Here is a 27,307-nt window from a genome sequence, read left to right on the forward strand (position 1 = left end):
AGCCTCCAGGGATATTAGGCTTTGCTTGAAGTTGAGCCACCAGATGCACGTCTTTTTGAGGGTAAATGGACTCTGACAGAGTGGGTGGGATCAGCAGTAATATCAGGGCTGCCTCAATCCCCACTGATTTTGTGGCCACCTTTCAGGTGGTGGCATCTGCCAGATTGTTTTCTCACATAACAGGATCATCTCCCACTTGATGGGCTTTGCAGTGGATGATAGCCACCTTCCTTGGCATCCAAATGGCTGCAAAACAAATCTAAAATTTGGGGAGCAATTCTGATCTTTTAACCCCCAGAAGTCAAGAAACCCCATTCTTGATAAATGGCCCCATGAACATTGGCAGTAGCAAATGCATATCTGCTATCAGTATAAATATTTTTCTCTCTGTCTTTTGAAAACTTGAGGGCCCCAGTGAGGGCAATGAGTTCAGCCCATTGGGACAATGTTTCCAGCTCCAAGGTATGTTCCCATAGAATCTGAGAGTCTGTGCTAATGGCAGCTCACACAACCTGCTTACCTTGATAGTGTAACTGTTCCCATCAGAGAAGTATGATAGAACTCTGGATAGGGGCTCATCCATCAAGTCTGGCCAGAGTCCCGTAAGGTGATTAATACAGTTGTGGAGGGGCAAGGAGGGAGTCACCATCAAGTAGCTGAGTAGCAGGAATTAAAGCTTCTCTCTCCTTGAAACTGATAGTAGTTGGATCTAGAAGTAATGCCTGATAGTGTATGACTCAGGAGTTGGAGAGCCAGTGGTTTGGCAGAGCCTTGATGAGGGTCTCCAGTGAATGAGAGGAGACAATTGAGAGTTTTTGTCCAAAAGTCCATTTTTGAGCCTCCTTTACCAGGAAGACCACTGAGGCAATCACTCATACACAAGGTGGCCATCTGGCTGCTACATTATCATGTCTCTTAGAAAGATAGGCAACAGGCTTCTGTCAGGGTCCCAAACCCTGGGTCAGTAAACCTTTTGCTATCCCTCACTTCTCATTGGCATAGAGGGGAAAAAGTTTTCAGTAGGTCTTGCAGTGCCAGGGCAGGAGCCTCAGTTAAGGCCAGTTTCAGCTGTTTAAAACCCTGCTCTTGAGAATCTGTCCACTCTAGAGAGTCCTAGGTGGCTCCCCTTAAAAGAGTCATAAAGAGGCTGAGATATCTCAGCAAAATGAATAATCCAATGCCAGCAACATTCTATGGCTCCTAGAAATACTTGCACTTGCTTTTTAGTCACAGCGACTGGAATCTGTTGGATGGCTTTCACCCACTGGGAGGAAAGAGTTTATTTTCATTCATAGATTTGTTAACCTAAGTAGGACCCATGCTTTTGGCATAGTTGGGCCTTTTGAGCAGAGACCTTATACCCAGCTTGTCTAAGGCTCACAGAAGAACTTGGGACAGTCCTTTTGCCAATGCCCCTTCTCTTGTAATAAGCACATTTTTATCTAGGGGTAGATGAGACTTCACATTGGGCTTGGTGACTTTGTCTGCTTCTGGTTTTTAGGGACCTCCCAGATGTCAAATATCTTTTAAGCAATCTCTAATGAACGACTGAGGGTCAGTCCCTTAAATCCCTCAAGCTTTTGAAATTTTTGCTTAATATCAGGGGCAGACTGGGTTACCAAGTCAATATAAAAATGGCCCTTGCATTTTCAGGTGCTACCAGATCTATGAATTTATAAATGTGATAGACATTTGCAATCTTTCCAGAAACCCCAAGTAAGACTCATTAGCCAATTGTCTCACCTCTGCTACCTTGGACAAATTGGTGGGTTTTCTGGCAGCACCCTTCAGGGTTTCCAAGAACAACTAGTGACACAGATGGAGAGCCTTCTTACCTTTGGTTGTCCAATCGGGGTGGGACAAAGGGAAAACATTGTTCTGGCATTTGGAATCAGAGGTCAGGTTTCCATCTGGATCACACAGTGCTTTTTTGCCCCAGGGTGTGAATGTGCTCTATCCTCTGCATTAAACAGTACCTATAGCAGCTACTGACAGTCATCCCAAGTGGGATGATGAATGAAGAAGTTAGATTCCAGGAGAGAAATGAGGCCTTGGGGATCCTTAGAAAAGTGTGAGTTCTGCTGTTTCCAATTGTAGAGGTCAGAGGAGGAGAATGGGACAAATGTAAACAACAGTGCAGAGGGTTAGGACAAGAAGAGAGCTCTGGTTCTGGAGCTGAGGGCATTGGATCAGGGGGCTGATAGGTTGGGGGCAAAAGTTTTTCCCCTAATGCTTTGCCTTTTTGATATACCATTTTAATCATCATTTTCTTAATTTTAGGATTTGAATCTATTTGTTCAGTTTCCAAATTGGAACTTGTTTGTTCAGCTTTAATATCAGAATTGTTAGTCAGCACTAATTTCCACAGTTGTAACAAATCTCTTCCCTACAAGTTAACTGAAAAAGGTGCCACATAAGGTAAAAAGAGGCCCGTTTGTTGGTTAGGTCCCTCATAATGAAAAGATGAGGCACTCTGTAAAACATGGAGGGCCCTTTGTGCCTACCACATCGCAGGCCATTGTTCTAATACTTAACAAAATAGGGATTTTCCATAGGTAACAAAATTAACTGTGCCACATAGTATCCCTGTTCAAAAACCCAGATGTCCACAGCACATGCAAGAACTTGTATTTTATCTCTACAATCACCATCAATTACACTAGGGACGATAGTTATTTCTTTTAAATTTAGATCAGCTTTTTCTAGCACCAGACCAATTGCTCCTTCAGGGAGGGAAGCCCAAAATCCTGTCCTAGAAAGCATTTCCTCATTTATTGCTGGACGTGGATTGGAACCATTTCTATTTTTATGAGCCTGTTCTGAGAAAAGAGTTTTTAGCTTTACATCAAAATTCAGGAATTGAGTAGGAGACAGGTATGTTTGTGCCAAATGTTTGATATCATAAGGTGTCAATTGTTATGTATCCAAAACATTTTGCAGTAAGGGTTTACTGATCCAGCTCTGTCAAATTCTGAAGACATTTTTTCCTCTCTTTCTCTCTTTAAAAAAAATAACCTGTTATTTATAGGTACTATAAACCAAAGCAAACAAAATTTACATCCCCTCAAGCTTTTTACTACATAGTATACCCCCTTAAATTGAGCGTTCTTTATTGTCTTTCACATTTTGGCACAGCCAGACATTTTACTTGAAGACAAAATCACTTTTATTGTCCATCTTTTTTTAATTTACTACAGTCAATTGCCTTCTCTCTTGCTTTTCAGACATTAAAACCTTCAACAAAATCCTTGAAGTGACTTTCTTTCAGTAGTCTAAAATATATTGAATCATTGTATATCTTTTCACAACCTTAAAATGCTATACTTTAAAAACTGTACCTTTCTTAACTGGCTCAATAACAGTATGACATGACTTAACTTGGTAAAGTTAATATGATTTTCAAAATATATATATAACTTCATATTTTAATCAGAAAGAAAAATACTTTTTAAAGGCATGCTGAGGTTTCAAGTAATCAGTTGAGGACTAAAACATTAAACAAGGTCCCACAAAAGACAAGACCAACATTAAACACACAAATGAAGGTTTTTCTGTTCACAGTCTGGCAACCTAAAGTGAAATAATTTTCATTATGATCCTAGAGTCCAATAAGCTGCATGGAGCCTGCAACAGAAATGGGCAACGAGCCCCTAATTTAGTAAAACATACAACAAGTTCAAATGTGCAAAAAGCCCCAAGTTAGTAGCAAATTCAACAAGTTCAAATGTGCAAAAGGCCCCCAAGTTAGTAACAAATTCACCAAGTTCAAATGGGCAAAAATCCCTCAAGATAGTAACAGATTCAAACAGGCAGAGAGCTCCAAAGTACAAAAACACTGACATAAAGACAAATGGTCAAAGAAGCCCCCAATTACAAATTGGCAGAAAGCCCCATTTTACAAACAGGCAAAGAGCCCCAAATTACAAATGGGCAAAAAGTCCCCAGAGGGTGTCCCACCCTAGTGCAGAAGGAGCACTGGGCTCACCTGTAAAAAATGTGCACACCCAAATGTGCAAAAAGCCTCAAATTACAAATGGGCAAAAAGCCCCAAATTACAAACAGAATACTTACAGATGTTAAGCCGATTGGTGAAAAATAATTTGAGGAAGGGTCCTTGAGACATCCCAGATGAGCCCACAAATGTTGTACCCCAAAATGAGACCCCAAGATATTGTCCAAAAAATGGGGCAAGATGTCTTTAAAGGAAAAAGAAACACTTTCTTTAAGCTAGTACCAGTGGCACAGTAACATTTGAATTTGCAAAACTGTACAACTTGGTTAGATTTTTGGGAGGCTTATAAAGATAAAAACTGCAAAGCAGAGGCACGAGGGGATAAGGGTGGAGAAGTCTTTTGTTCTCTTCTTTGGCTTGAGGGCAGAGTTCTTTGCTTAATTATTGGCCTCTATGGGAAGTTTTGCAGCTGTGGTCAGTGAGTTTCTCCTTTTCAGGAATTTGGTGACTTGTGGTTGGCTAATTCCTGGAACTGCCTTTCCAAAAAGGGGAACAAAGTTTGAGAGCCAAATAGATAACTCGAGGTTGACTGATTCCAGGAACAATTGTCCACAATAATTGTCCTTCACAAAGGAAACAAAGCTTATCACAGCAAAAAGGTTACCAGAGTGAGAGTGCATACATAACAGTGTGGTAGTACCTTTTAGTTCGAGCACAACAGAAGGTATGCTTTGGATTCTTGATTCTCTTTCAGTTCTCTATGGAGGGCCCTGGCTCACCTCCAAACTCTTCTTGACTTCAGGGTTTTTGTTGAGAAGTCTTACATGATTTTGTTGAGCTTTCCTTTATAGGTGATGGGTTTCTTTTCTCTTATATTTTTAATATTCTGATTTTGGTAGACAATGGGGAAAGAGAATAAAAAATGTATTATTGGTAGAAATAATCCAGGGAAAATGATGGTCATTCCCTTTGAATGGTAATAGATATTGAGTATCAAAGATGAAAGAAAAGTTAGTGTTAATCTTGAAAATTGAGACAGTGTCATAAAGTTTAATTAAAATTCAAATAGCATATACATATGTAAACAAGCATATTTTATTCAGAATGTATTAAATTCTTATACTTTAACCAAATTTCATGTTTTTATATAATCCTGAATGCATTTTATTGTGGTTTGTGCCTTGACTTACATGCAATAAGTATAAAACTATAGTAAGCATATGTGAGATAAGTTCAGGACGAAGGATAATGTACACAGTGTTAACTTTTAAAAACTCTTATTTCACTCCAAAAACATTGTTTTGTTCTTGGGGGTGCCAGAGATTAAATCTGGACCATGTGCACTCTAGGGAAGCATGCTATCACTGAGCCATATCCCTAGTCAAAATTATTTTTGTTAATGTACACTTGTGGCCACTCCACTCATGGAACTCTGTCCATAGTTTGGTCCAGATATTGAGACTGATAATGCATAATGCTGAAGTGTTAAGAGAATGAAGTTCTCCAGGAGAGAGGAGCATAGACTTCTTTATTATTCCATCATGGCTAGAGGATTGGGTGAGGATTGGTTTAGTGTTACATGGTTTGTAGCGGAGCTGGAATGGGGACAACTGTATGCAACATGAACTTCCAGCTGATGCCAAAAAGCATTCAAGGTTTATATCAGCTTGCCACCCAAGCAGAATGAGATGACAAATTTTAAAAGTGTCAGTAGCAGATAAAAAGTTAGACTCAGTACAATCTGAATTTTAATCTTGGGATTCTTGACTTTTTGGTTAGGAAAGATGACAATTTCCCACATGCTACTAACTATACTGACTATTTCCTGTTGCACAATATGAATGTTTACAAATACACCATCAGAGTGTAGGAACACACCAGCAAGCCCTGCACTCCAGGATGCTGAGGGAAGAGGATCTCAAGTTTGAGTCCAGCCTGAGAAACATAGAGAAGTAGTGAGACCCTGTCTCAAATTTGAAAAAACACAAAAAGGCAGAGGGTGAGGGTGGGAATGTGGAATTGTGTGAAGATTCTATGTTCAATCCCAGTACTTCCAAAGCAAGACAAAAGACCACATAACTGCTTATAATTTGCTGTTAAGGTATATTCTATAAAATATTTTTAAATTAGTATGTTAAAATATTTATTACATGAATAAACAGTTTTATTTGAATAATTTTGCAGAGAGTATAAAAAACTAATTTTAAGTCTAGTATTAAGCTATATACTACATGGTTTGTTTTCAATTACAGAAAAATTTTCAGTGTTGTGATATTTTTTGAAGTGTTTGGGTTTTAGTTTCCTTGAAAAATGATCTTGATATGGAGCCAAATTTGGCCTCAAATTTGTGGTGACCCTCCTGTCTCAGCCTCCCAAGTGCTAGGATTACAGATGTGTGCCACCACATCTAGCTTCCTTTTTATTTTTAATTTTTTAAAAATACACCTTTTCCTTTTCTTTTTTGCTTGTCTCATCTTGTAACTCAGATTGTTTGTTTAATATACCTTTCTCTGGCTGCTTTCCAGAGTATACATAAATCCATAGTTGTTTTCAGGTATAGGTACCCACAATAATGCTAAGTACAATGTAAGTACTAAATGAATATAAAAAACAATTGAGTCTAATTCAGCAATGAGGTGAAATGATGCAACCTTGTGAAATCTGATAATGTAGGTGTTGTTTAGGTCAGGTGCTTGAAAATTAAGTGTGTGGGTAATAAGCAGCAATCAGCAGAATACATGAGCTAAGATTCATCAAGATTCAAACTAAAAGTTGTGACAAGGATATGATCTCCCTTCCAAATGTCTAGATATCTTTCTTCCACTTCATAGTGATAGAGTCCTAACCAGACCCAGAGGATTGTACATGAAATTGAAGTTTGTGCAACATTATGTGACAGCTGTCACCTAATTTCCTCTGCTTATGTTTGTCCAGTTACAAAAATAATCTATTTTCTTTTCATAAGTGATTTCTTCAGTTCATGAATTTATTGTCGTTTTCCTCACATATGGGTAAGAATCACTTAATATTTTGCTTGTTTTAGTAGAATTATCAGCTCTGAAGTAGTGCTGTTACTTGCAATTTGCAAGTGAAAGAGAACAAAGAATTTAGAGATTCATCTGGTCACCTCCCAGTAAGTAGCTAAATCATGATTCATGTTATCTAGGTGTAAAAGTGAGCCTTCACTATGACACCACAACAAAGCTAGTTTTGCCCTTTATCAGATATCCCTGGATAATTTTGTTAGTTCTTGCCAGTTTCATGGCTTTTTGTATTTATTTTCTTGTTTATTAATTTTCAGACAGTAGCTTTCTTTCACCAAGTTGCCCAGGCAACTTTCATCATCTTTGCCATATTTATACATAACTATGATTTTGATATTATGTTTATAATTTTATCATCTAAATTACTATGAATAAATATTTCAGTAAAATGAGGATATGCTAATAACTACAAAGGGCTAGAAGCAAGTTAGTCCCGGATGACATTGGACTTTTTGAGGCAAGAATGATTGACTTGTGGAGACTGAAGACAGATTCTATTTAAAGCCAAGAGCAAGAGTGAAATAATGCCAACTATTAAAATAATTGGGCAATGTTATGTCAAGGAAATATATATTACTCAAAATATGCGTAGGAAATAAGACTGTATAGCAGATCAGTTATTGACACAGATTTTTTTATTATGGTTAAGTATTAAACTTTACTAGTAAGTAGACTTGAAAGACTTAATGTGCACCTTAAAGATGTAGTATTGTATGCACTGAATTGAAATTGATTTGTATTGAGACTGGAAGTAACATTAGAATTTTCAAAATAAATTTTTGGGTTTAGCTCAGTGGCATAAGCACCTGCATGGTAGTGCAAGGTCATGAGTTCAATCCCTGGTACCAAAAAATTGTTTGTTGTGATATAATTTACATACTACAGAATTGAAACTTGCTCATTTTAGATATACAGTTCAGTAAGTCAGTACATTTACAGAATTGTAAAACCATCTCTACATTATAATTCGAAAACAAGTCATTCCATCCAAAACATGTTTTTTACAAAAAAGTTCATGCAATTGGTGACCAGAATCATGGAGAGTTAAGTTCATTAACTGAGGTGTCACTATATATAATAGTTATAGAGACTGAACCCAATGCCCAGCACCCCTTATTTCTGACGGTTTCCCACCCTTCATCCCAGACCTTTTTCATTTTTCTTTTGAGACAGAGCATTTTCCCCTTACCCATGATGGCCTCAACTTTGTGATCCTCTTGGCTTAGCTTCCCAGAGTACTTAGATTACAGGTGTGTGCTTCCATGTCTGGTGATATATATTAGACTGTGGAAAGAACTGTAGCATTTTCCTTTAGCTTGCTTGCTATACCACTCACACTAGTGACACTGACTTTTCCTGAAAATGATTCTTTATGTGAACTTAAGGGAACTCTGTCAGTTAAACATACAATATGACCAGCATTAGGCAAAAGCAATAGTGTAGCCAGGTGTTACCCACAGAGTTTATGTTCAGCCTCTTTTCACCCACCACTGTTGGAAGTTGCCCTGTGTTAGGATTTGGCACAAAGGGCATTTGCAACCACTATCACATTGGAATTTAAGTTCATGATACACCAAAGTTCTTCCTTACGTGATCTAGTTTCAGGCATTTTGCTATAGTAACCAAAAATGATGAAAACAAAGGTAGCACAAAACTTTCCTTTGCATCGATAGAACTCCTACCAAAAAGGAGGTTGATTCCCTAAAAGTATCAGAAGACATGGAACTCCTTGTAAAATGCAAATTTCCAGGCCATATCAGGTCCAGGCATCAACATCAGGATTTCAAAAAAAGCTGCTTTAACATGTAATTGATAAAAAAGATGCACTTAGTGAGGGCAAGTCAGGCTGGGATCTACCTGCTGCTCACCCAGCAGGCTCTACATATACATTCTCTGTATGTACCCTACCTTAGGCAAGACAAATTCAGTGTGACTCCTGCTTCTGGCTCTGTGGGATCTCAGAACCAAGAAGCATATGCCAAAGTAGGACAGATATAACATACTTTTTTCATTGATACTAGAAATGGGCCTCAGGATCTCAAGTTTGCCAGGCAGGTGCTACACCACTGAGTTAAATTCCTGGCCTTAATTTACTCTTTCATCCAGCATCACCATCCCAAAAAACAGAGTGACAGCAAGCCACAGGCACTATGGACTGCTGTGTACCCAGAGGCCTAAGCAGTTCATGTCTCGGCCATCAGTAGTTACCTGTGGGAAGTTCGTTTTACCAAGAAACCTTCAAAAGCTCTGGGTCATGTTCCCAGAAGCTTAGTGGCAGTAAATCGGTTGTTTAACTTAAATGGAAGTTTTCAATGACTCCACTTATTTGTTAAACCCTGCTCGAAGAAGCCTGGTTTGTTCTGCCTTGTATGGAAGTAAGAATGATCACTTCAAACTCAAGGTGAGCCTGGGATAATAGTGAGTTCAAGGCCAGCCTGAACTATCTAGTGAGACCCTATCTCAATAGAAACAAACCAACCACATAAAACAACAGAAAGAATGGCATGTCCTAGACAGTAAAATTTTCTCCTGAATCACTATGGAATTTAGAAGCAATAGGTGAATGCTAATAGTTATAAAGAAGAAGTAAATGAGAATTCAGGAATATTTGTTGCCATGGAGTGTCTGGTGAAAAACTAACTGGTGCATTTTTTATTTGTTTTTTGTCTTTTTGAGACAGGATTTCACTGTGCAGTTCAGGCTGGCCTTGAACTCATATTGTAATCCAGGCTGGCCTTGCTCTCATGGTGATCCTCTTGCCTCAGCCTTGGGAGTGCTAGGATTACAGGCATGTGCCACCACACCCAGATGACTGGCACATTTTAAATTATATTTTCTTGATCCAACTTGTATTACTTTTAAGATTCCAGTTTCAGAATTCCCTTGGTAGACCATGGTGGCACATACCTGTAATCATAGTACTCAGGAAGCTCAGGAAGGATAATTTCCAGATTGAGGCCAATATGGACCACAAAGTAGACACTGTATCAAAACACAAAGTACCTTCTTACCATTTATGTTCTCGTGTTCTGGTTCCATTTGAATAATCACTTGTTTATAATTCATCCAGGAGTGTATTGATTTTTACGGTATAATTAACTTCAATAAACTAGTCTCATTTATAAGTCTGCTCAACTAATTTATCATTGTCAGCTCTGTGTAAATCAAGAAATTCAGCCTTTTTCACTGTGCTACCTTTACCTGACTGCAGTAAAAATATTGTCTTAGTTATCTCATACCTTCAAACTAAAGCAAAAGAAAACCCAAATAAACCAAAAAATCTATGCTTGTATGCTTTCTACTACCCTTGAACTTAAATAAATTTATTTTTCTTTATCCAAAAGTTCTATTCACAATTTTTCTTATGGTAGTACAGAAGTGATGTGTTATTTTCTGTAGTAATTTCCACCCAGTTAGAAATAATTCTTCCAGGTATGGTGGTGCATGAGTGTAATTCCAGTATTCAGGATGCTAAGGCAGGAATATTGCTGTGAAGTCGATCCTGGACTGGGATACATAGTGATTTTAAGGCCAGGTGAGCTACATTGTGAGATCCTGTCTGGAGAGACAAAAAACACGAAAGAAATAAACCCACGAATAATTCTATTTTTCTGGTTTTTATTCTTTGTTCCAGTGTAACCAATAAACAAGTTAGTTTCCAAATAAAACAAGCAGGGCCAACATGGTGAGACAGAGGTGCATTAGAAGGCGAGGATGACAGCACAAATTTCTAAGTGCTGCAATTAATACTGTGTACTGTGGCAACTCATTAAAAGACTGATAAAATCACAGAAGTAGAATGGGTAAAATGGGAAAAATTTACCAAGAGAAAAAACCTAAACCCTTTAATTTCACTTTTCTTAGTCAACTTAAAAGTCACTAACTTTTGCAGTCACTCTGCTGGGCAGTGTATTGTTAGTAAGTATCCCACTCACTCCAGGTAGATGATACCTCTATTTTTTTTTTTTATTTTAAGGAGGATAAAACAATAAAACCAATTGAAGAAAGCAGTGTAAGTGAGTCAGGACTTCAAAACATTATGAAATTGACAATAGCTACCATTATGGCCTTTGATATTTTCAAAATAGCTGCATATAACTTAAGACATAATAAAAATCAAAACAGAATAGAAACAAAATCAAGACAATGAGTGCAATATAGGACTTCAAAGAAGCCAATAGTATATCCAAAATGGCTGCCGTAGTATATATTGCTATCTTTGAAACAGCTGCTCCTGCCATTGGATTTGGTATAATCAAACAAAGGAGAATCAAATTTAATCCAACAAAACAATGGAAAAATATAGGACTTCAAAACAAGACTGTAGGAAATCAACAATGGCTGTGATCCTCAGAAGGAGACTGCCACTATATGTCACATTGTGTACCACTGTCCTCTGAGCCTATGATCACAGTTCTGGCATAGGAAACCTGCAATGTCAGTGAAATACCAAAGCACCACAGGCATCCAATTGCATTTCACCTCGAGAGCTATCATCAGAGCCTGTGTTTCTCCAGATAAGTGGGTCACTTACAGGGGTGGGGTGTGTGTGTGTGTGTGTGTGTGTGTGTGTGTGTGTGTGTGTGTGTAGTGATTGGTGCTTATTATTTACCAGGCCACATTCCAGAAGGGGCTGCAGTCTGTCTGTTCCCAGTCTGCTGGTGGCCTGTGAATGGCTCTGGTTCCCAGACTGGGCATGCTTCCTGGTATGGCCTTTTTCCTCTCTCCCTCCAGGCTGTGAGTTCTATCTCTGATATTTAAAGCACAGTTGCCTAAAATATGTCCCAGGGACCTGAAGACTGCTTTTGGGAAAAACACTGATTCTACTCAACCTTAGACATATCAATGGGTGATGAAAATGGAACAAAGTTCTTGACATTGTGAAATGAACAATAGTTACCATAAATCCTTCTGATATCTTCAAAATAGCTACAAATACCTTTGGACATAGTAGAAATCAAATAAAGCATAGAACAGAGACAATAAAATCAAGACAATGAATGCAGTAAAAGACTTCAAGCCAATAATAAACCCAAAATTGCTGTATAATACATCTTGCTATCTTTGAAATAGCTACTGCTGCCATGGATTTAACATAAATAAGGTAAAAGAGAATAAAACTGAACCCCAAAGAGCAATGAAAATGATATAGGACTTCAAAGAAAGATCATAGGGAATCAACAATGGCTTTAGCTCTCAGAAGGAGATCCCCTCTACATGCCAGACTGTGTACCACTATCCTTTTAACCCATGATCAGACCACTGGCCCAAGACCTGCAATGTCAGTGAAACATCGAAGCACCACAGGCATCCAATTGCATTTCACCTCAATAACTACAATTGCAGCCTATGTTTCTCCAGATAAGCCACTCACTGATGGAGTGGGGAGGGGTGCGGGTAATTGGTGTTTCTTGTTTGCCAGACCACACATCAAAAGCCACTAGAGTCAGGCTATTCCCAGTCTGCCTGTGGCCTGTGCATGAAACTGATGCCCAGACTAGGCTTGCTTCGTCGTATGGCCTTGTTCTCTCTCTGCCCAGGCTGTGAGTGATACCTCTGATACATAAAGCACAGTTGCCTAGGTTACTTCCCATGGACCTAAAGGCTGCTTTTGGTGAAAACACAGTATGAAATAAGCATGGGAGATAAGGGAGAAAGAAGGCAAAGTTAGCCTGGGCTCAACTCTGAGGTAGACTCTCTTCCATGACGAGATAAGCCCTTTTAACAACCTCAACAAACAGACACTCATTAGTAAAGATAGTCACGGACTACATCAAGATGGATAAAGCCTGAAGTAACTGCTGAAAACACACAGGAGCACAGCTTTTTCCTAATGCTTTCAGCTTGCACTGTTGGCCTCATCTGGAGGTCATCAGCAGACCTTTGGAGGGCTGTGGAACAAGGGAATTAGTGATTGATCACTGTGGCATCAAACAGATCATGAGATTGGGAATCCACTTGTCATCTCTTATCCTGAGGTCTCTTCTCACCTACAGAATTTCAACTGTGGCTTCTGTCTCTTTTCTTTTTCCTCAGATTGATGTGATGACAAGGAACAGGAGGTTGTTGCCTCCATGGAAGTTCTGCTGAGGTTTCCATCGATGCAGTGGAGGATCCTACAAATGAAAAATGTCAGCCTTCAGTGGTGTAGCCTCATGAAACCTCCCAGAGAGTTGAAGAGCAAAAGGGATGGTAGGGTGAATATTAGGGAGGGCTATGAATATGACTGAAGGATTTCTCCATAGGAGAAGGATTGACTGTAGATTTCAATCAGAACCTGTCTGGAAACTTCTGCCTCCTTTGTATTTCACCATCAAGCAGATATTTAGGAGTGAATTGTCTGGTGTGAGTTTGTACCCAGGATTAACTCTTGCTCTATCGCTGTGCCTACCTGTGTGCAAACTGACAAGTGGTTATAAGGGTCTCATGAGAAATGTCCCAAGTGATTATTAGTTTAAATATCACAGCTTTGCAGGGCCTTACAGTATGTTGCTTGTTTCCTGAATCACAATATGTTTTGAAAAAATCAATAGATTTTCTGTAATATGTGGAAAAAGAATAGCTGTTAGCATTTACATATGGCCTTTTATAAATATGGTTAGACATAAGTGGTGATCTTGGAGAGAATGGCCGGAGAATAATTTAGAATCAAATTTATTTTCATGCAAGGATATAAATCTAATTTTGTTAAAATGTATAAACAGATGGTATTTTCTCAGGGAGGGTCCTATGCTAGGAGGGGGTATATGATGCGAGAGAATAACAGGCTCAGTTATTAGCACTGAGAATACCAGATTCTAGTGAGTCTGACTGGATGTTCAGTGACAACTTCTCAGTCCACCTTGGGGAAGAGAGAATGTGAAGAATTTCACTTGTGTGTATACAATGTGTGTTCATTTTATGAGTAGGCCAATCATCAGCCAGTCAGTAAGGCTGGCAGAAGCCTCAGGATATGGAGCAGAGGACAGGTATTTATGCTCCTCAGCAGACTCAAGCACCTCCTGAGAACAAAGTCCTGAAGAAGCAGCAGAGGACATCTGTGAATCCCAATGTTCTTACAGCAGAGTGGGAGGGAACCATGGTGATTGGATACCTGGTAGCATGCAGAGCAGATCTGTGAATCCCAATGTTCTTACAACAGAGTGAGAGGGAACCATGGTGAGTGGATACCTGGGTGTATGCAGAGCAGAAGGAGCTTCTTATATCCTTGCATTGTGTTTCAAGTGTGAACTGATAGTTCTCTCTAATCCAAGATCCTGTGGCTTGTGCTATCCTCCCCTAGCTGACTGCCCCATTCAGAGATTTTAAGGATAAAAGCCCATATGTAAATGCCAAATAAGGATAATTCTTATTTCATGTTATGTTGGGACTCACGTTGGTTCCAAACTCAAACTCTTCTTTACCCTTGTTACCTCTGCACATCAAAGTTCTTTGTCCTTGAATCTCTGTAAATTTGGCTCTGGGAGGGACCACAAAATCTTGAAATTTCTGGCAACTCATAGACCATGGGTCTAGCTTATTTGGCCAATTGGATATACATGTGCCAAAATCTGTGTTTTTGAAAGATTCTGCTGATTCCTGCTGACTCACTGAACAGTCCCTCTCTTACCCACAGGTAAAATGCAAGAATTCTGGAGCCTTCAGTCAAATAGCAAGGAGAAGTCCTAGTGTGAGATCCTTCCTTTCCATCACAGGGGCTTCAAGACTGAAAAAAAAAAAGAACATAAATCCAATGAAACCTCAGCAGCTTTGGACTCTTGGACTCATTTCCAATACAGACAGAAAGAAGAAACAGAATCTGAAGTGAGGATCCTGCAGCATCAGAGTGTGTTTGAGCCTTGCAATCTAAGGAGCCGGTGCCTCCACCCCTACTCTGTACAGGTATCACCAGCACAGTGAGGGAAACTGCTTGGAGTAGAGAGTAGCTTGACCTCTCAGGGCACTCACTCTTTTGGTTCTGATAATCACTAATAGGTAAGGGCTGTGGAATGTCATGGAATGCTGTCCGTGGCAGGACATGGAGCAGTAGAGTCCAAATGGAAGAATACAATGCTGAGTCCTCTTTTTCGAATGGCAAATGTCCTGGAGACAGGGGCTACTTCTGAGTCCCAGAAGCATAGCAAGGGACAGGCCAGGTCCATGGGGGCTTGTGCTCCTCCCTTGGTCCTTTGTGAATGCTAAGACCTGGCTTCAGCATTGTTGCTGCTTCTTGTCGCATGGATATACAGGAATTGGAGCCCTTCCTAATAATTAGCATCTTCCACCCTGCAGAAAGGGAGGGGGGCGCTGTAGAGAAAAGCTGAGCCACAGACCTTGCCTGGATATTCTGACAAGACAGTGTCCAGAAGATGCAGGGAATTATGGGACTTCTGTGCCTTTCCGAGGGTGAGTGTCTCTGGGCTTTCCTGCTGTTATTTGTTCCCCTGGGTTCCATGATGAACCAAATTTTTGTACTCCTCATGTAGGAGCAGTCCTACAGGAATTCTGTTCCTCTTTGACAAACCTTCATTGGAACTTTTCATGTCATTTTTGAGTAGTTGGCCAGCAAATGCTAGTGGAAACATGTTTATCCGTTTTTGATATATTGTATCAAATATCTCAGATCTTATAACCAGACATGCAAAGGATCACATTTTCACTAAAAGTCCCAAGTTGCCCTTCAAAAAGTGTTTGTCATTTATACATTCTAGAGAAATATAGTTCCTTTCAGCTGAATAACCAATGATTTAATGAGAGTTTTCATTGGAACAATATGGCAATATTTGATTGATACATTATTAGTAAAAAATCAGATTAACAATGTATTTTTCCCCCCATGGGTAGCAGTGAAGATATAATCTCTCCTGATGTACACTGATATCTTTTTCAGTCCTGGGTATTGAACCAGGGTCTTTGTGTTAAGCTACATTCCCACCCCTTTTTAAATTTTATATTTCATTTGGAGATAAGGTTGTGCTAAGTTGCTAAGATGCACAGGCTGTGATCAAAATCACCATAGACCCGTTTCAGCCTCCTAGAGTGGCGGATTTATAGGCAGGCACCACAATGTCCTTTGTGTGAAATTTAATTCCATGTGTACTTTCCCACTGTATACAGTTGCCCTCTTTAAAAATCCTAATTTGGATGAAGTCTTGTGATTATTTTTCTATTTGTGATATTTATCTACTATTTATTGTCTTAATCTGTTCTATGTTATATTTTACATTTAGATGTGGTTGAATAAATCAGCTCTGTATGCAGTGAAATGAGCTCTTCAGAAACTGATTAATGAGAGGCTTCTTCTCCCACAGCAGTCTACTAGGCGAATATCTGTCTATGTCTCCAAGAAGAGGTCTGCCCTGGGCCCTATTTCCAAGAAGGCAGCCTCCATCAAGACATCTGATGTGAGGTCATTCCGTCCTACACAGTCCTATGAAAGACCTAAGAAGGGCATTTGTGGAAATGACAAAGGACATGAAGTGAATCACCCTGATTTCTCAAATTTTGCTTTAAAGAATTGTTGTCAACACCCTATTCTGAGTTTCATACCAATTGCCAACAGGTGTGTTAGCTGCTCAGGAGATATCCCATAGCCATCCAAAAACCTGCCGTGGCTCATGCCTCTAACACTCTGCACATCAAACAATCTCATAGGAATTCAAAGCATGGTCTATAGTCTGTGCAGCAAAGGCACAGCCAGGACTTGAGAACCAGAATCCAGGCATAAATCAGATATCTTCCCAAGGCCCATCCTGAGTCATTCAAAGAAAGCCTATGCCCTGTTCCCAAAAGGGTAGCCCCCATCAAGACATCTGATGTGAGGTCATTCTGTTCTAAACAGTCTTGTGAAAGACTTGAGAAGGGAATTTGTAGATCAGCTGTTTTCTAAATTCTCAGCTGAAGAATCAGTTCCCTGAGCAGGGTACTGTGTAGCTTCCTCCACTGCCTGAAGGGCCCTAAGTTACAGTGCAGTGTGTGGATGCAGCTTCTGCCCTACTCAACTTCCCTGAGCCTCCCATATGCCCTATACCCAGGATTGTGCTGTGTTCCAGTGTTTGCCTTCTAGCCAAGGTCTGTTCAAACCCGAGGAAACTGGCTCCATGAGTTATGACAAGGATCGTCAGTATTACTGGAGCCAGAGATTTCCTACTCACAACCTAACTGGGAAGCATATCCCTGCTGACCAGAATCCTCACATATTAGACGAAGGCTAAGTTCTCAGTGTTCTTGATGAGGATCTTCTGGTTTCTTCCCCATTAGCGGACAATGACTGGAAATAAGATCTCATGACCTGTGGAGGAGACTCAGTGTCAAGCCTCATGTGACTTAGATGTGGCCGAGAGACCAAGAAATAAGAAGGGCTGTCAATAACTGTTTCTTATTAATCACTGCTTCCCTGGCTGTAGTGTTTTTAAATTGTATAACCATCTATAAAACCAGAGATAAATAAACAGACATTGTCTATTGGAATTTCATGAATTGAGTTGTGTTTAAAATGGGTCTTGTGAGTCTTATAGAGTTATTTGAACATTAGAAATAATTATATGTGAAACTGGGTTAACATAAGATAATAACATTACAATATAATGTAAATAGAAGCTGTGAAGTTCATAAGTTCCTGAGAAAGAAGAAAAATTTGGATACCACTGTGAAAGTGCACATCTAACCCAGGAATAATGGCAAAGCTCTGCAATCCACATCTTGTTATCATAACACATCTAGTGGCAAAGCTGCATATTCCCGGATCTGGGGTATGATGTGGCAGAAGGACCTCAAGTTTGAGCCCATCCTTAGCAAGGAAACCCTTAACAAAATCCTGTACCAAAATAAAAATGAAAGAGTTCTTGGGATATTTCTCATGTGAAGGCCTGGTACTGCATCACCAGTAAGAAGAACCAACCAACCAACCAACCAGCCAGACAACTGAGGTCTATCTATTGTCAGAAAACTACAGAATCTGCACATCTTGAACAGATGTTTCTTGGGAATCTAAAATTTTTATTAAGTGGAACTGTTGTAAATTTCATTATCTCATAACCTTATCTATGTGTAGAAAATTTCTCTCGCATGTGGGCTTCTTGGTGAATTCACTCAAATACTTCTATATCAGAGCACTGGCCTAGGACCACCGATATGCTGTTCAGGGGTACAAGGACAGAATAAAACAGAGGATACATGTGTTTTAGTAATGAGGTACACCCAGGTGGTGCCCCTTGGATTAATATCAATCAAAGTCCAAGGAGAAGTAGGACCTTGGGGCACTGTGCCCCTGCTCTTTGTTAGGTGCACAGCTTGACTAGGGGGCGGGGTGATAGTGGGATGCAGGTAGTGATGGGGGTGAACTGCTGATGCAGGCAAGGCTCAGAGATTCAAAGAATAAAGCATTTTTGGAAAAGTACACAGGAACAGTTCATGGCCAATTATCAACCTAATTGTCTGTTAAGTGACACCACTGAGCTGATGGAATTTTGATGAGTCAAAGTCCTCAGCTGTCGTAGTTCTCTTGCTTTGAGGAGCCACGACTTCACAGACTGTCTGCTATATTTCTCCCTGGATTTGGCCTGGGGATTAATTTCATTCCCATGCCAGCTAAGCACCTTGCCATAACTCACTTAGGTCTAGGACACTCCATTCAACCTATTATTTTTAAGCCGGTTTGTTAATATCATTCACTGCTTGCTCTGACATGTACCTAGTTGGTTCTCAGCACTTATGCATTTCAGCTCCATACTCTGTGAATGATTACAGAGTCTAGAAAAAAATATTTAAACAGTCTCATTGAGTATTGAATTCCACAGGATAAATGTGGAATTCACTTAGTTGTGTTTAGGGACAGCAATAATCCTAAGGTTGGAGTTATTGTGAGGATTAAATGAATTATATAACATTCTTAAATATTGAGGGGTACATGGAAAATTTCATGTGTTTCATTATGATTGTACCACAAAACAATGAATATCTAAATTTTATTTAAAATTTAAATTATGAGGGGATGTTGTTTTAGGATATTATTAAAAGTTAGTGTAAATTGACATTTGGTTAATTTCTCCAATTATGAATGAAGTTCTCTCAACTATGACCTTTTCTGGGCTTTTTGTAGACAGAGTCTAACTATGCATTTAAGGCTAGCTAACATTTCAGTTGTAGCCAGGCATGCCTCAAACTCCCAGCACTCCGCCTGCCTCAGCTTTTCAAGTATTGGGATTACAAGTATGTGTCACAACTCCCAGTTTGAACTATCACATCTTTTACAGATCATTTTATTTTCTAACAAATCACTCATTTTTTAAAATAAAATTATTAATGGGTCCAATTTTATTAATGGTATTTTCTGATAGAGTATTGCACACTCTTCTTTCAGTGTATTGAATAATGAGATTTTTCTAAGGTTTCAAAATCATGAGTATTTCAATATTTTCCTAAGTGTAGATGATATTTGCTGATATCCACAAGAGTTGTGATTGAAAAATATCTAGTGACAGTAGAAACAATGAAGTGTCTCTGGCTGCATTGTGGACAATGGCACCTGGGTGAGTGTTCACTTGTGGTTGCCCTCCTGGCTTCAAGCACTAAAAATGTTTGCATTCTATGGGTGTATAGATCTCTAGACTAGGGATTAGCATTGCCTTTTTGCTCCCAATATCTGTTTGCTATCATTATCACAGATTCTGGGCAGTGTACTGGAGGAGAGAACACTTGATACCATGATGCTGTAAGCAACAATCTTCAGATTATATTTGGATAGGACCTGAACTTATTTACAGCTTCATTTCTTCCTCTTGTTTCTCATTTTCTCAGTGTCACCTTATTGCTATTTTGCTCAAGGTCTATTTCAGTTGCTCTATCAGTGTACCCGTGTGGACTCTGACTGCCCTTGTTGGATTCTTTGGGGGCTGTCTTTGAGTAATTTTTGCTTACCACAGTGAAATTTTTTTTGGCTTTTGAGTAGATCAATTTCTTGTTTCTTTATACAACTTTTGGTTGTTTTATTTCCTCCTTCCTTTTTTTCAATTTTTTTATTCAATTGGAAACTGGATTTATGAATAGAATAAGAAAAAGGGAATCCTGGAAATCACCTTATCTCATCCCTCCCCAAATGTTTTCTAACCCATGATTATCAAAGTGAGGTATAATTTAAGGTCTTTAATGCCCTTATTGCGTTTTTTCTTGAGTTGTTCATACATAACTATGTTTTCAATTTCACTAAATGCCCAAGTACTTTTAAATATTAGAGATCTTAAATGGCTTCCTGACATCAGTGGTAAAACAAGAAAGAAATAGTAAAATGGAAATAGTAAAATAGTAAAAATGGAAAAGAGAGACACTGGCCTTTTAAATCCCAGAAGAGTAGCTTGCAATAGTTTGAGAAGGTTAATCGTTGTGTTTCTCAGGCTCTGGGGCAACACTGCCAAGTCTACAAGGTGCAGCCAGAACACAGTGTCATAAAAATTGAACCAGATAGATCTTGAGCCCACACGATCTTAGAAGATGTAGGCAGGCTACTCCAGAGCATATACAGGTGGCCCTGTGCCATCAAGATGGGGATGGGCAGATGCTACAGTGCTATGAGTTGCAAATGCTAGAAATTGACATTACTTTACCAGTCCAGTTTGGTTTTGGAAGTTTCAGACCTTTAATGTCCTCCAGAGTTCCACAGTGCTCTCGGTAGACAGGTTCTGACAGTGTAGCTCCAGGCTAGGGACTGAAAGAATTATCATACTTTCAACTTCATAATCTTCCCTTATCCTGATCCAATGTAGAATTTTAACATAGGAATGGTTTTGACTGCATGATTTACTCTCTCTGATAAGATGAAAAAGCAAAGAACAGATACAATGAGCAGACTTGTCATGAAAGCCAAATCAAAGGGGAAGTGACATTAATCTGGGTTAGTCAGTGGACATTGAGAGGCAAAAGTAACCATATGAAATATGTAAAATAAATTGAAATTTATTCCTAGCTTTTCAAGACAGCCTCTAATCACCACTAGTACCTAACAAATTGGCTATGACTGGATTGTGGATAAAATCTTCAGACTATCGTTTGATCCTTTAAATGAAAATGAAAGACATTATCTCAGAAGTCTATATGATTTTGATTAGTCATAAACTGGGAAAATTCCAGTGATATTTTGGGGAAAATCATATCATCTCTTTAGTTGCAATTTACAGAAGCCTTTTGGAAAACTTACATTGAGCAAAACATGCATGGCTTATATGCAAAATCTTTTAATGATACAGTAGAGTAAGTTACTAGTCATCAGTTAAAAGGGAAATATATGGTACCCTCCTATGAGCCAGTGACAGTCATGGACCAGGTAAAGAACCATGAAGCCAAGGTCTGCCCTCCCAGGAGCCAGAGGCAGCCCTTGAGGGCCAGGAGGAGAATGAAGAAACCAAACTGCAGCCTGCTATGAGCCAGTAGCATTTGTGGGCTTGGAAGAAAGCCAAGAAGCCACGTTACACCTTCCTGTGAGGTAGTGGCATAGGGGCAGCCACGTACACCAGGAGGAGAAGCAAGAAGCTGAGCTACACCTTCTCATGAGCCAGTGGCTGTTATGGGCTGGTAGGAGAACTAAGAAGCAGAGCCACACACTCCTGTAAGCCACCTGGTTTGTGGGCTAGGAGACAAAAAGCTCCCTGCCACCACCCCTATAATCAACTGGCTGATTAAGAGGAACACAGTCTGAGATGATAACAAGTGAAGTAAAAGAAATACTTAATGTTAGAATTCTTTGACATTGCAGGCCTAAAGCTGGTAGTCTGATCATCTTTTTAGAGAATAACAATATGCAATATAGCAATTATGGGGATTTTCTTTGGTTTTGATTTTGAAATCTAATACTGTTCTCACTGTTTAGTTTTGTCCCACATTTTTCAAGTCCATTTTATTCAAAGGTAAAAAGAATGACAAAAAAGAAGAGGAAGAAAAAAAAACTACAAGAAATTTTCAAAGCACATTAGTCAGGAGGCAATAATGACACATCCATTGTGCACTTTCATCCCCAAATCATTCACCCAGAGCATAAGACACCTGAATTCAATTGTCTGAACAATACCAGTAACTTGTTACATTTTATTATTTTGTTTTATTACCTGTAAAATATATTTTAAAGTGGGAAATACATGAGTATACATGAGTACCCAATGTCATCGTTGTGAACAGTTAAGAAAACATGAATAGCATGTACTGACTAGTTTTTAACAAGAAGAAATAAAGCAGTTAGGAGCATATTTCAGTGGTAGAACACTTGCCAACACCCATGAATAAGGCCAAGCATTTAATCTCCCTGCAATAAAATGTAGATTTATGAAAATTAATTAACATAGGTGAAATCAGCAAAGAAAATGCAATGAAGGTTATACTGAAAACACAGGTTGATGATTACTGACCAAGTAAGTACATTGTTGTATGAAACGTGTAAGGCTAATTTTAGTTGTAAAGTGAAATGATGTTTGGCTACAATTACTGAATCTTACACCAGACATAGCTAAGATACAAGCATAAAAGTAGATAAATGAAAAATAATGTCTTGTATTTTAAAAAATTAATCACCCAGAATACATAAATATAGAAAACATTTACTATATGTTAAACAAGCTTACCATTTTGTAACTAGTATTATGTTTAACTATGAAATATATGGTTGGTTTAGAAAATTTTCTGGAATTATCCCTTGAAAAATGATAAACAAAAGTTTATATTCAGTTTAAAGACTGAATATAAGTACAGTTGTGTAAACCTGTATCCTCATGGAGTATGAATGCATATATGTGAATAATCCTGTTGGATGATGGAGCCAAACTCCAGCAATGCAGACCTTAAAAATTTATGAATTTGTCATATGAATAGGGGCTTTTCCATTCCTTACACAGGCAAAGCAGAACATGGATACTCTGGATTCACATCTCAAGAGCAGAAGAGGGCTGACAGCTGGGAAAAACCCAGCAACTATTGAAGATATGTTCACCAGGAAAGAGGTGGGATTATAAATAAGAGACAAACAAACTTGAAAGATGCAGGAGAGAGTGTAAAAACAGACATAGGAGCTGACCAAAAGAAGGACGTGTTTTGTTGCTCTGGACTCAGGAGAAGATCTGGGGCTCACATTAGTCTTGTGGATATGTCTCATCTTCTGCCTGTGCCTGTACAGGACAGAAACCATAGAGCTGCTGGTGCCGATCATGAGCCCCACACATAAAGCATCAGGGAGGGACAGCAGGGCTGCATGTAATGACTCTGAAGTTTTGTCGTGACGAACACTAGAACAGTACCCATAATATTTTAGGCCTGTGTGATTTTCCTTGTTCCAAGTTCCAGTCATGTACATAAGAAAAATAACATTTACAAGGCTGTACAGGACCCAGATGAGGCACAAGGTTGAGCCAAAATACTTGGAAGCCTTCAGTTTAAGCTCTGCCCATTTGGAGTTCCTTGGGCTGATGGTGATGGCCTGGAAAACACTCAGGAAACAGATGATGCCGATGGTCCCTCCCCTACCCACTCTGTGGAAATAGAAGAGTAGCTTGCAGCCCACATTACCAAGGGAAACTTGCCAACCAAATGCTTCCATGGTGTGGGACACTCCTCTACACAGGAGAGTTAGGAGGTTGGCAACAATCAAGTGCTTAAGAGTAAGATCTGTGCACTTTAATCTGCACCCAGTGAAGTAAAGGAAGAGATAATGATAGAGAAGAGAGGAATTGCCCAGAACTCCAATCAAAATCTGTGATAAGAAGATCACTCCTGCAACCACTTCACTGGCTGCCATCTTGCCCATTCCCTGTTGTCTGAACTGAGAACCCTGCAAGGCAAGATGAGGCATGGACTCCATGTAACAGGTTACATCGTTGCAGATCATTATGAAGCAACACTGAGCAGGATTTTAAAAAATTAACTAACCGGCTTTCTATATTTACCTATGAGTCTGTCCTCAGCCTAGGCCCCTTGCTTGGTGACGGGAGATAAGTCATAGTAAGTGAATATCTATGAATCACTGGTCCTTGATGAGGTCTATAGTGTCCTGTGATGCCAGAGACACCTCAAAAGACAACATGAGCCTACATCTGAGGACACCTGGCTCTAGCACTAATTAAGTAGAGACTGCAGCTGCAGGAATCTCACTCCTGCAATTTCACTTCTATGATAGATAAATGTCATCATGGAAATAATATGATTCTCCTAAATTGAAATAATTTTCTACTTGTAGAAGTCTTTGAAGTGACTCCTAAAGTCCTGCTCATTTTCTGCACTTTCCTCAGTTTCCCTATTCTTTGCTTTGAACCTAATAAATATGGGCGATCTAGAGAAGGTCTTTGTCTTAGTCCTCAGAGTCTAGGCTAAACGATCTGATCCTCCTGGAGCCCTAAGATCATACCACTTTTCTCATTTATTTAAGTCTTCATTGTACATTCATTTGGGAGATTGAGGATCTAGGTCAGGACTTGATATCACATGGACCAACAGTCCCCACTTGCCAATGGTTCCCATCAAGAACTATGTGCTAAATGTTTCCTTTTGAGAGGGCTCTAACACTAGATTTACACATTTATGGAGCTCCATTAATGTACAAATTCCTGGGAAGGGGACAGTCATGATGCCTAATTCTTTTCTCACCATCTATGATGCAGCCCTAAATAAGATGAGGAACTACAAATATAAGGAAATCTTAGGCACAGACAGGTTAAGCATTTGTTTAAATGCACATCTTGATTAGAGCTAGGGATGGCCTTGCTCATGGCTGAGTGACGACATGGAGAACTTCCATGCTTTCTTAAAAGCTGTATCCTTGGGTTCTAAAAGGAATCCAGCACTACTCTCATTTTTTGTATGTTCCTGCTATCTTCTGCTATCTTCTTTCATAATATTTGATGTTACATTTTCATTTATTTATTATACTGGTCAGCATCCTTTTTGAGTGAACATTTGGAAACTTAAAAAAACACAGGTGCACTGAGGAGACACTACTGTGGCAGGAAGCAGATTCCTGAAAAGCTGTGGGCAATAAGGAAAAAGGCAATGCCAGGAGAGCTGCTGACTGACTTACTTGCCTTCGTGTTCTGAACCAAGCTCAAGAATTCCTGTTACAGCAATTGTTCAATGACCATGTCATACCCTAACCTTTGATATGTAGCTCCAATACATTTTATAAGAGTGTAGGATAGTGACAAATTTGTTTTTCATTTCACATTATTTACTTTATTGCTATTAGATCACTGAGAAACTGAAACTATGAAGAATGAAACAATATCTGTGAACCAGAATACACAGATGCAAAATGGCAATGCAAGATATAAAAACTTATTTATGTAAATGTTAAAGGAGTGGATTTGGGTTTGTTTTGGGGCTATCCTATTGCAATGTACACTTTAACACAAAACTAATTTTTAGGGACAATGTTGAGATTCCCTCTACATGCACATCTTCCATGAAATTGCAATTCCAGGATGGCCTGCTACAATTCATGAGAAGGTTTTCAAGTATGTGAAAATTAGGTTATATATTGTTGTCAGTAAGTTATGGAAAGCAATAATGATTATACTAAGTTATTTTTATATGGTGCTACCCTATATTTAAGAGAAAAATTTCCACAAGACACCCAAAAAACTGAACATTTTTAGAAGAAATATGATTATTTAGAAGAAATATGTCTCCATGAATTCCGTATTATACTCATAGTTAGAGAAAAACTTTTCTATTTGTCCAAGTGCTAGATTCATTTCATGTGGAGGATATAATTTGTCTTTTGAATTCACCATATTTTTGTAGATGTGGATAAATCATAGGCTCAGTGTTGTAATCCTGAAAAGTATATTTATGATTTCATAGACTGAAAAGCAATTTTTATAATTTTTATTTTAAGTAATGGTGTACATATTTTTTGTTATCTATTTTAATTTGTGAGGACATATTCCAGTGCTTAATGGGCAAAATTATATACCGCAAAGTTATGCAATGTAATAACATTATGTAGCACAGATTGTATGCAAGTATCACAATTAGATCACATATCCATCACACACACACTTTGCATTTGCCTCTGTACGTGCACATTGGTTTGTATGGAAAATATGTACAAACTTGCTCATTCATTAATGTTCAGGTAAATATAACAGCCTTACTGACCCTGTCCTTCTTCTATATTTTATGTTGTCTTTTTATTTCTGATTGTAATTGAAAATTTATATTAATAAGAGCAACTTCAGTAGGCATGTTAAATATCAGGCTGCACTGTCACATAGACCACACCATAAAATTACTGCCTGTGAAGATCACATTAATTTAGGCACTATCAGGGATTAGCAAAAGTTCTACAAACCTCATTTCTTTTTACTCTCTGAGACCATTAGTTAGGAAAGTGTTGACTCCCTGTGTAGCTTTGGCATTCAGACAGACTTAAGAAGCCCTTACTCCGGGGCTCTTAGCCACACTCTTAATATAAGTTTCCCCTCATTAACTCTGCCTTCCTGATTGCAATAGGAAACACTCACCAGGCTATCTCACTTTGCCATGTTGGAGATCACAGTGTGACACTCTCCTCTCTCCATGCCCAAGATTATTGCTGCAGGAAGGCTGCTAGTACCCAATATATGGGTCTATGATTCTCTGACTTCACCTCCCCTCAGGCCTGTAATTATCACTTCATCTGTAGTGTCAATGACTATGTCTCCTTGGGGAGTTGAGATCAATTCTGAGAGGTACATTTTCCCAGGTGATGTTTGTCAACAACATGTACCAGTTTCTTGTTATAATCTCCTAAGATAATATTAAACTTTTGGAGAGGTTGTTACTTTATCTGAGAAGTTCAAGGAGACAGTTCCTTCATGATATGGGGCAGGAATTGCTGAGTCCTACATGAGAAAGACTGGTAGTGAATTGATTTCATCCTATTTTCTGCTTTCCTTAATTTTTTTTGTCCAGATATAGTTACATCTATGCTTTATCTCACTGCATTGTCCTGACATTTATGTTTTCAGAAGAGCAATGGAAGGAGACAAAAAAATATCTGGGAAGGATTTTAAGAGACACGAGTGAAAATAAGAACATAATTGTACAAATGTTAACATCAGTGGACTAAGCTACACAAGTACATCAATTCATTTTAACTTTGTGATGCAGTTGAATGGCAATACTGAAATTCAGTCAGGGAAATCTAACAAACTTCCAAATGAAGTAAAATCTTTTTGTACATGGTTTCTACGAGTTCACAAGCAATAGGTGGAAATTTCTAAACTTTGTTTGAAAAATAAAGATCATTGTTGATAATAAATAATGTACACTAACAAACATATGGCCAAAAAATGAAACAGTAATAGTGAGGAGTTTTTTGAGA

General features: G+C 38.8%; 1 protein-coding gene across 1 annotated transcript; it reads right to left on the minus strand.

The window, feature by feature from the left end:
• Positions 1 to 22,804: 22,804 nt before the first annotated feature.
• On the minus strand, positions 22,805 to 23,746 carry Cavporv1r628 (vomeronasal 1 receptor cavPorV1R628). The gene has a single exon (NM_001167412.1). The coding sequence runs from the start codon at positions 23,744 to 23,746 to the stop codon at positions 22,805 to 22,807; it is 942 nt and encodes a 313-aa protein (NP_001160884.1).
• Between the last annotated feature and the right edge of the window lie 3,561 nt (positions 23,747 to 27,307).

This window comes from Cavia porcellus, unplaced genomic scaffold (genome assembly GCF_034190915.1).
Source record: "Cavia porcellus strain 051 isolate PalLab524CR breed Dunkin Hartley unplaced genomic scaffold, mCavPor4.1 scaffold_7, whole genome shotgun sequence".
NCBI classification, from domain to species: domain Eukaryota; kingdom Metazoa; phylum Chordata; class Mammalia; order Rodentia; family Caviidae; genus Cavia; species Cavia porcellus.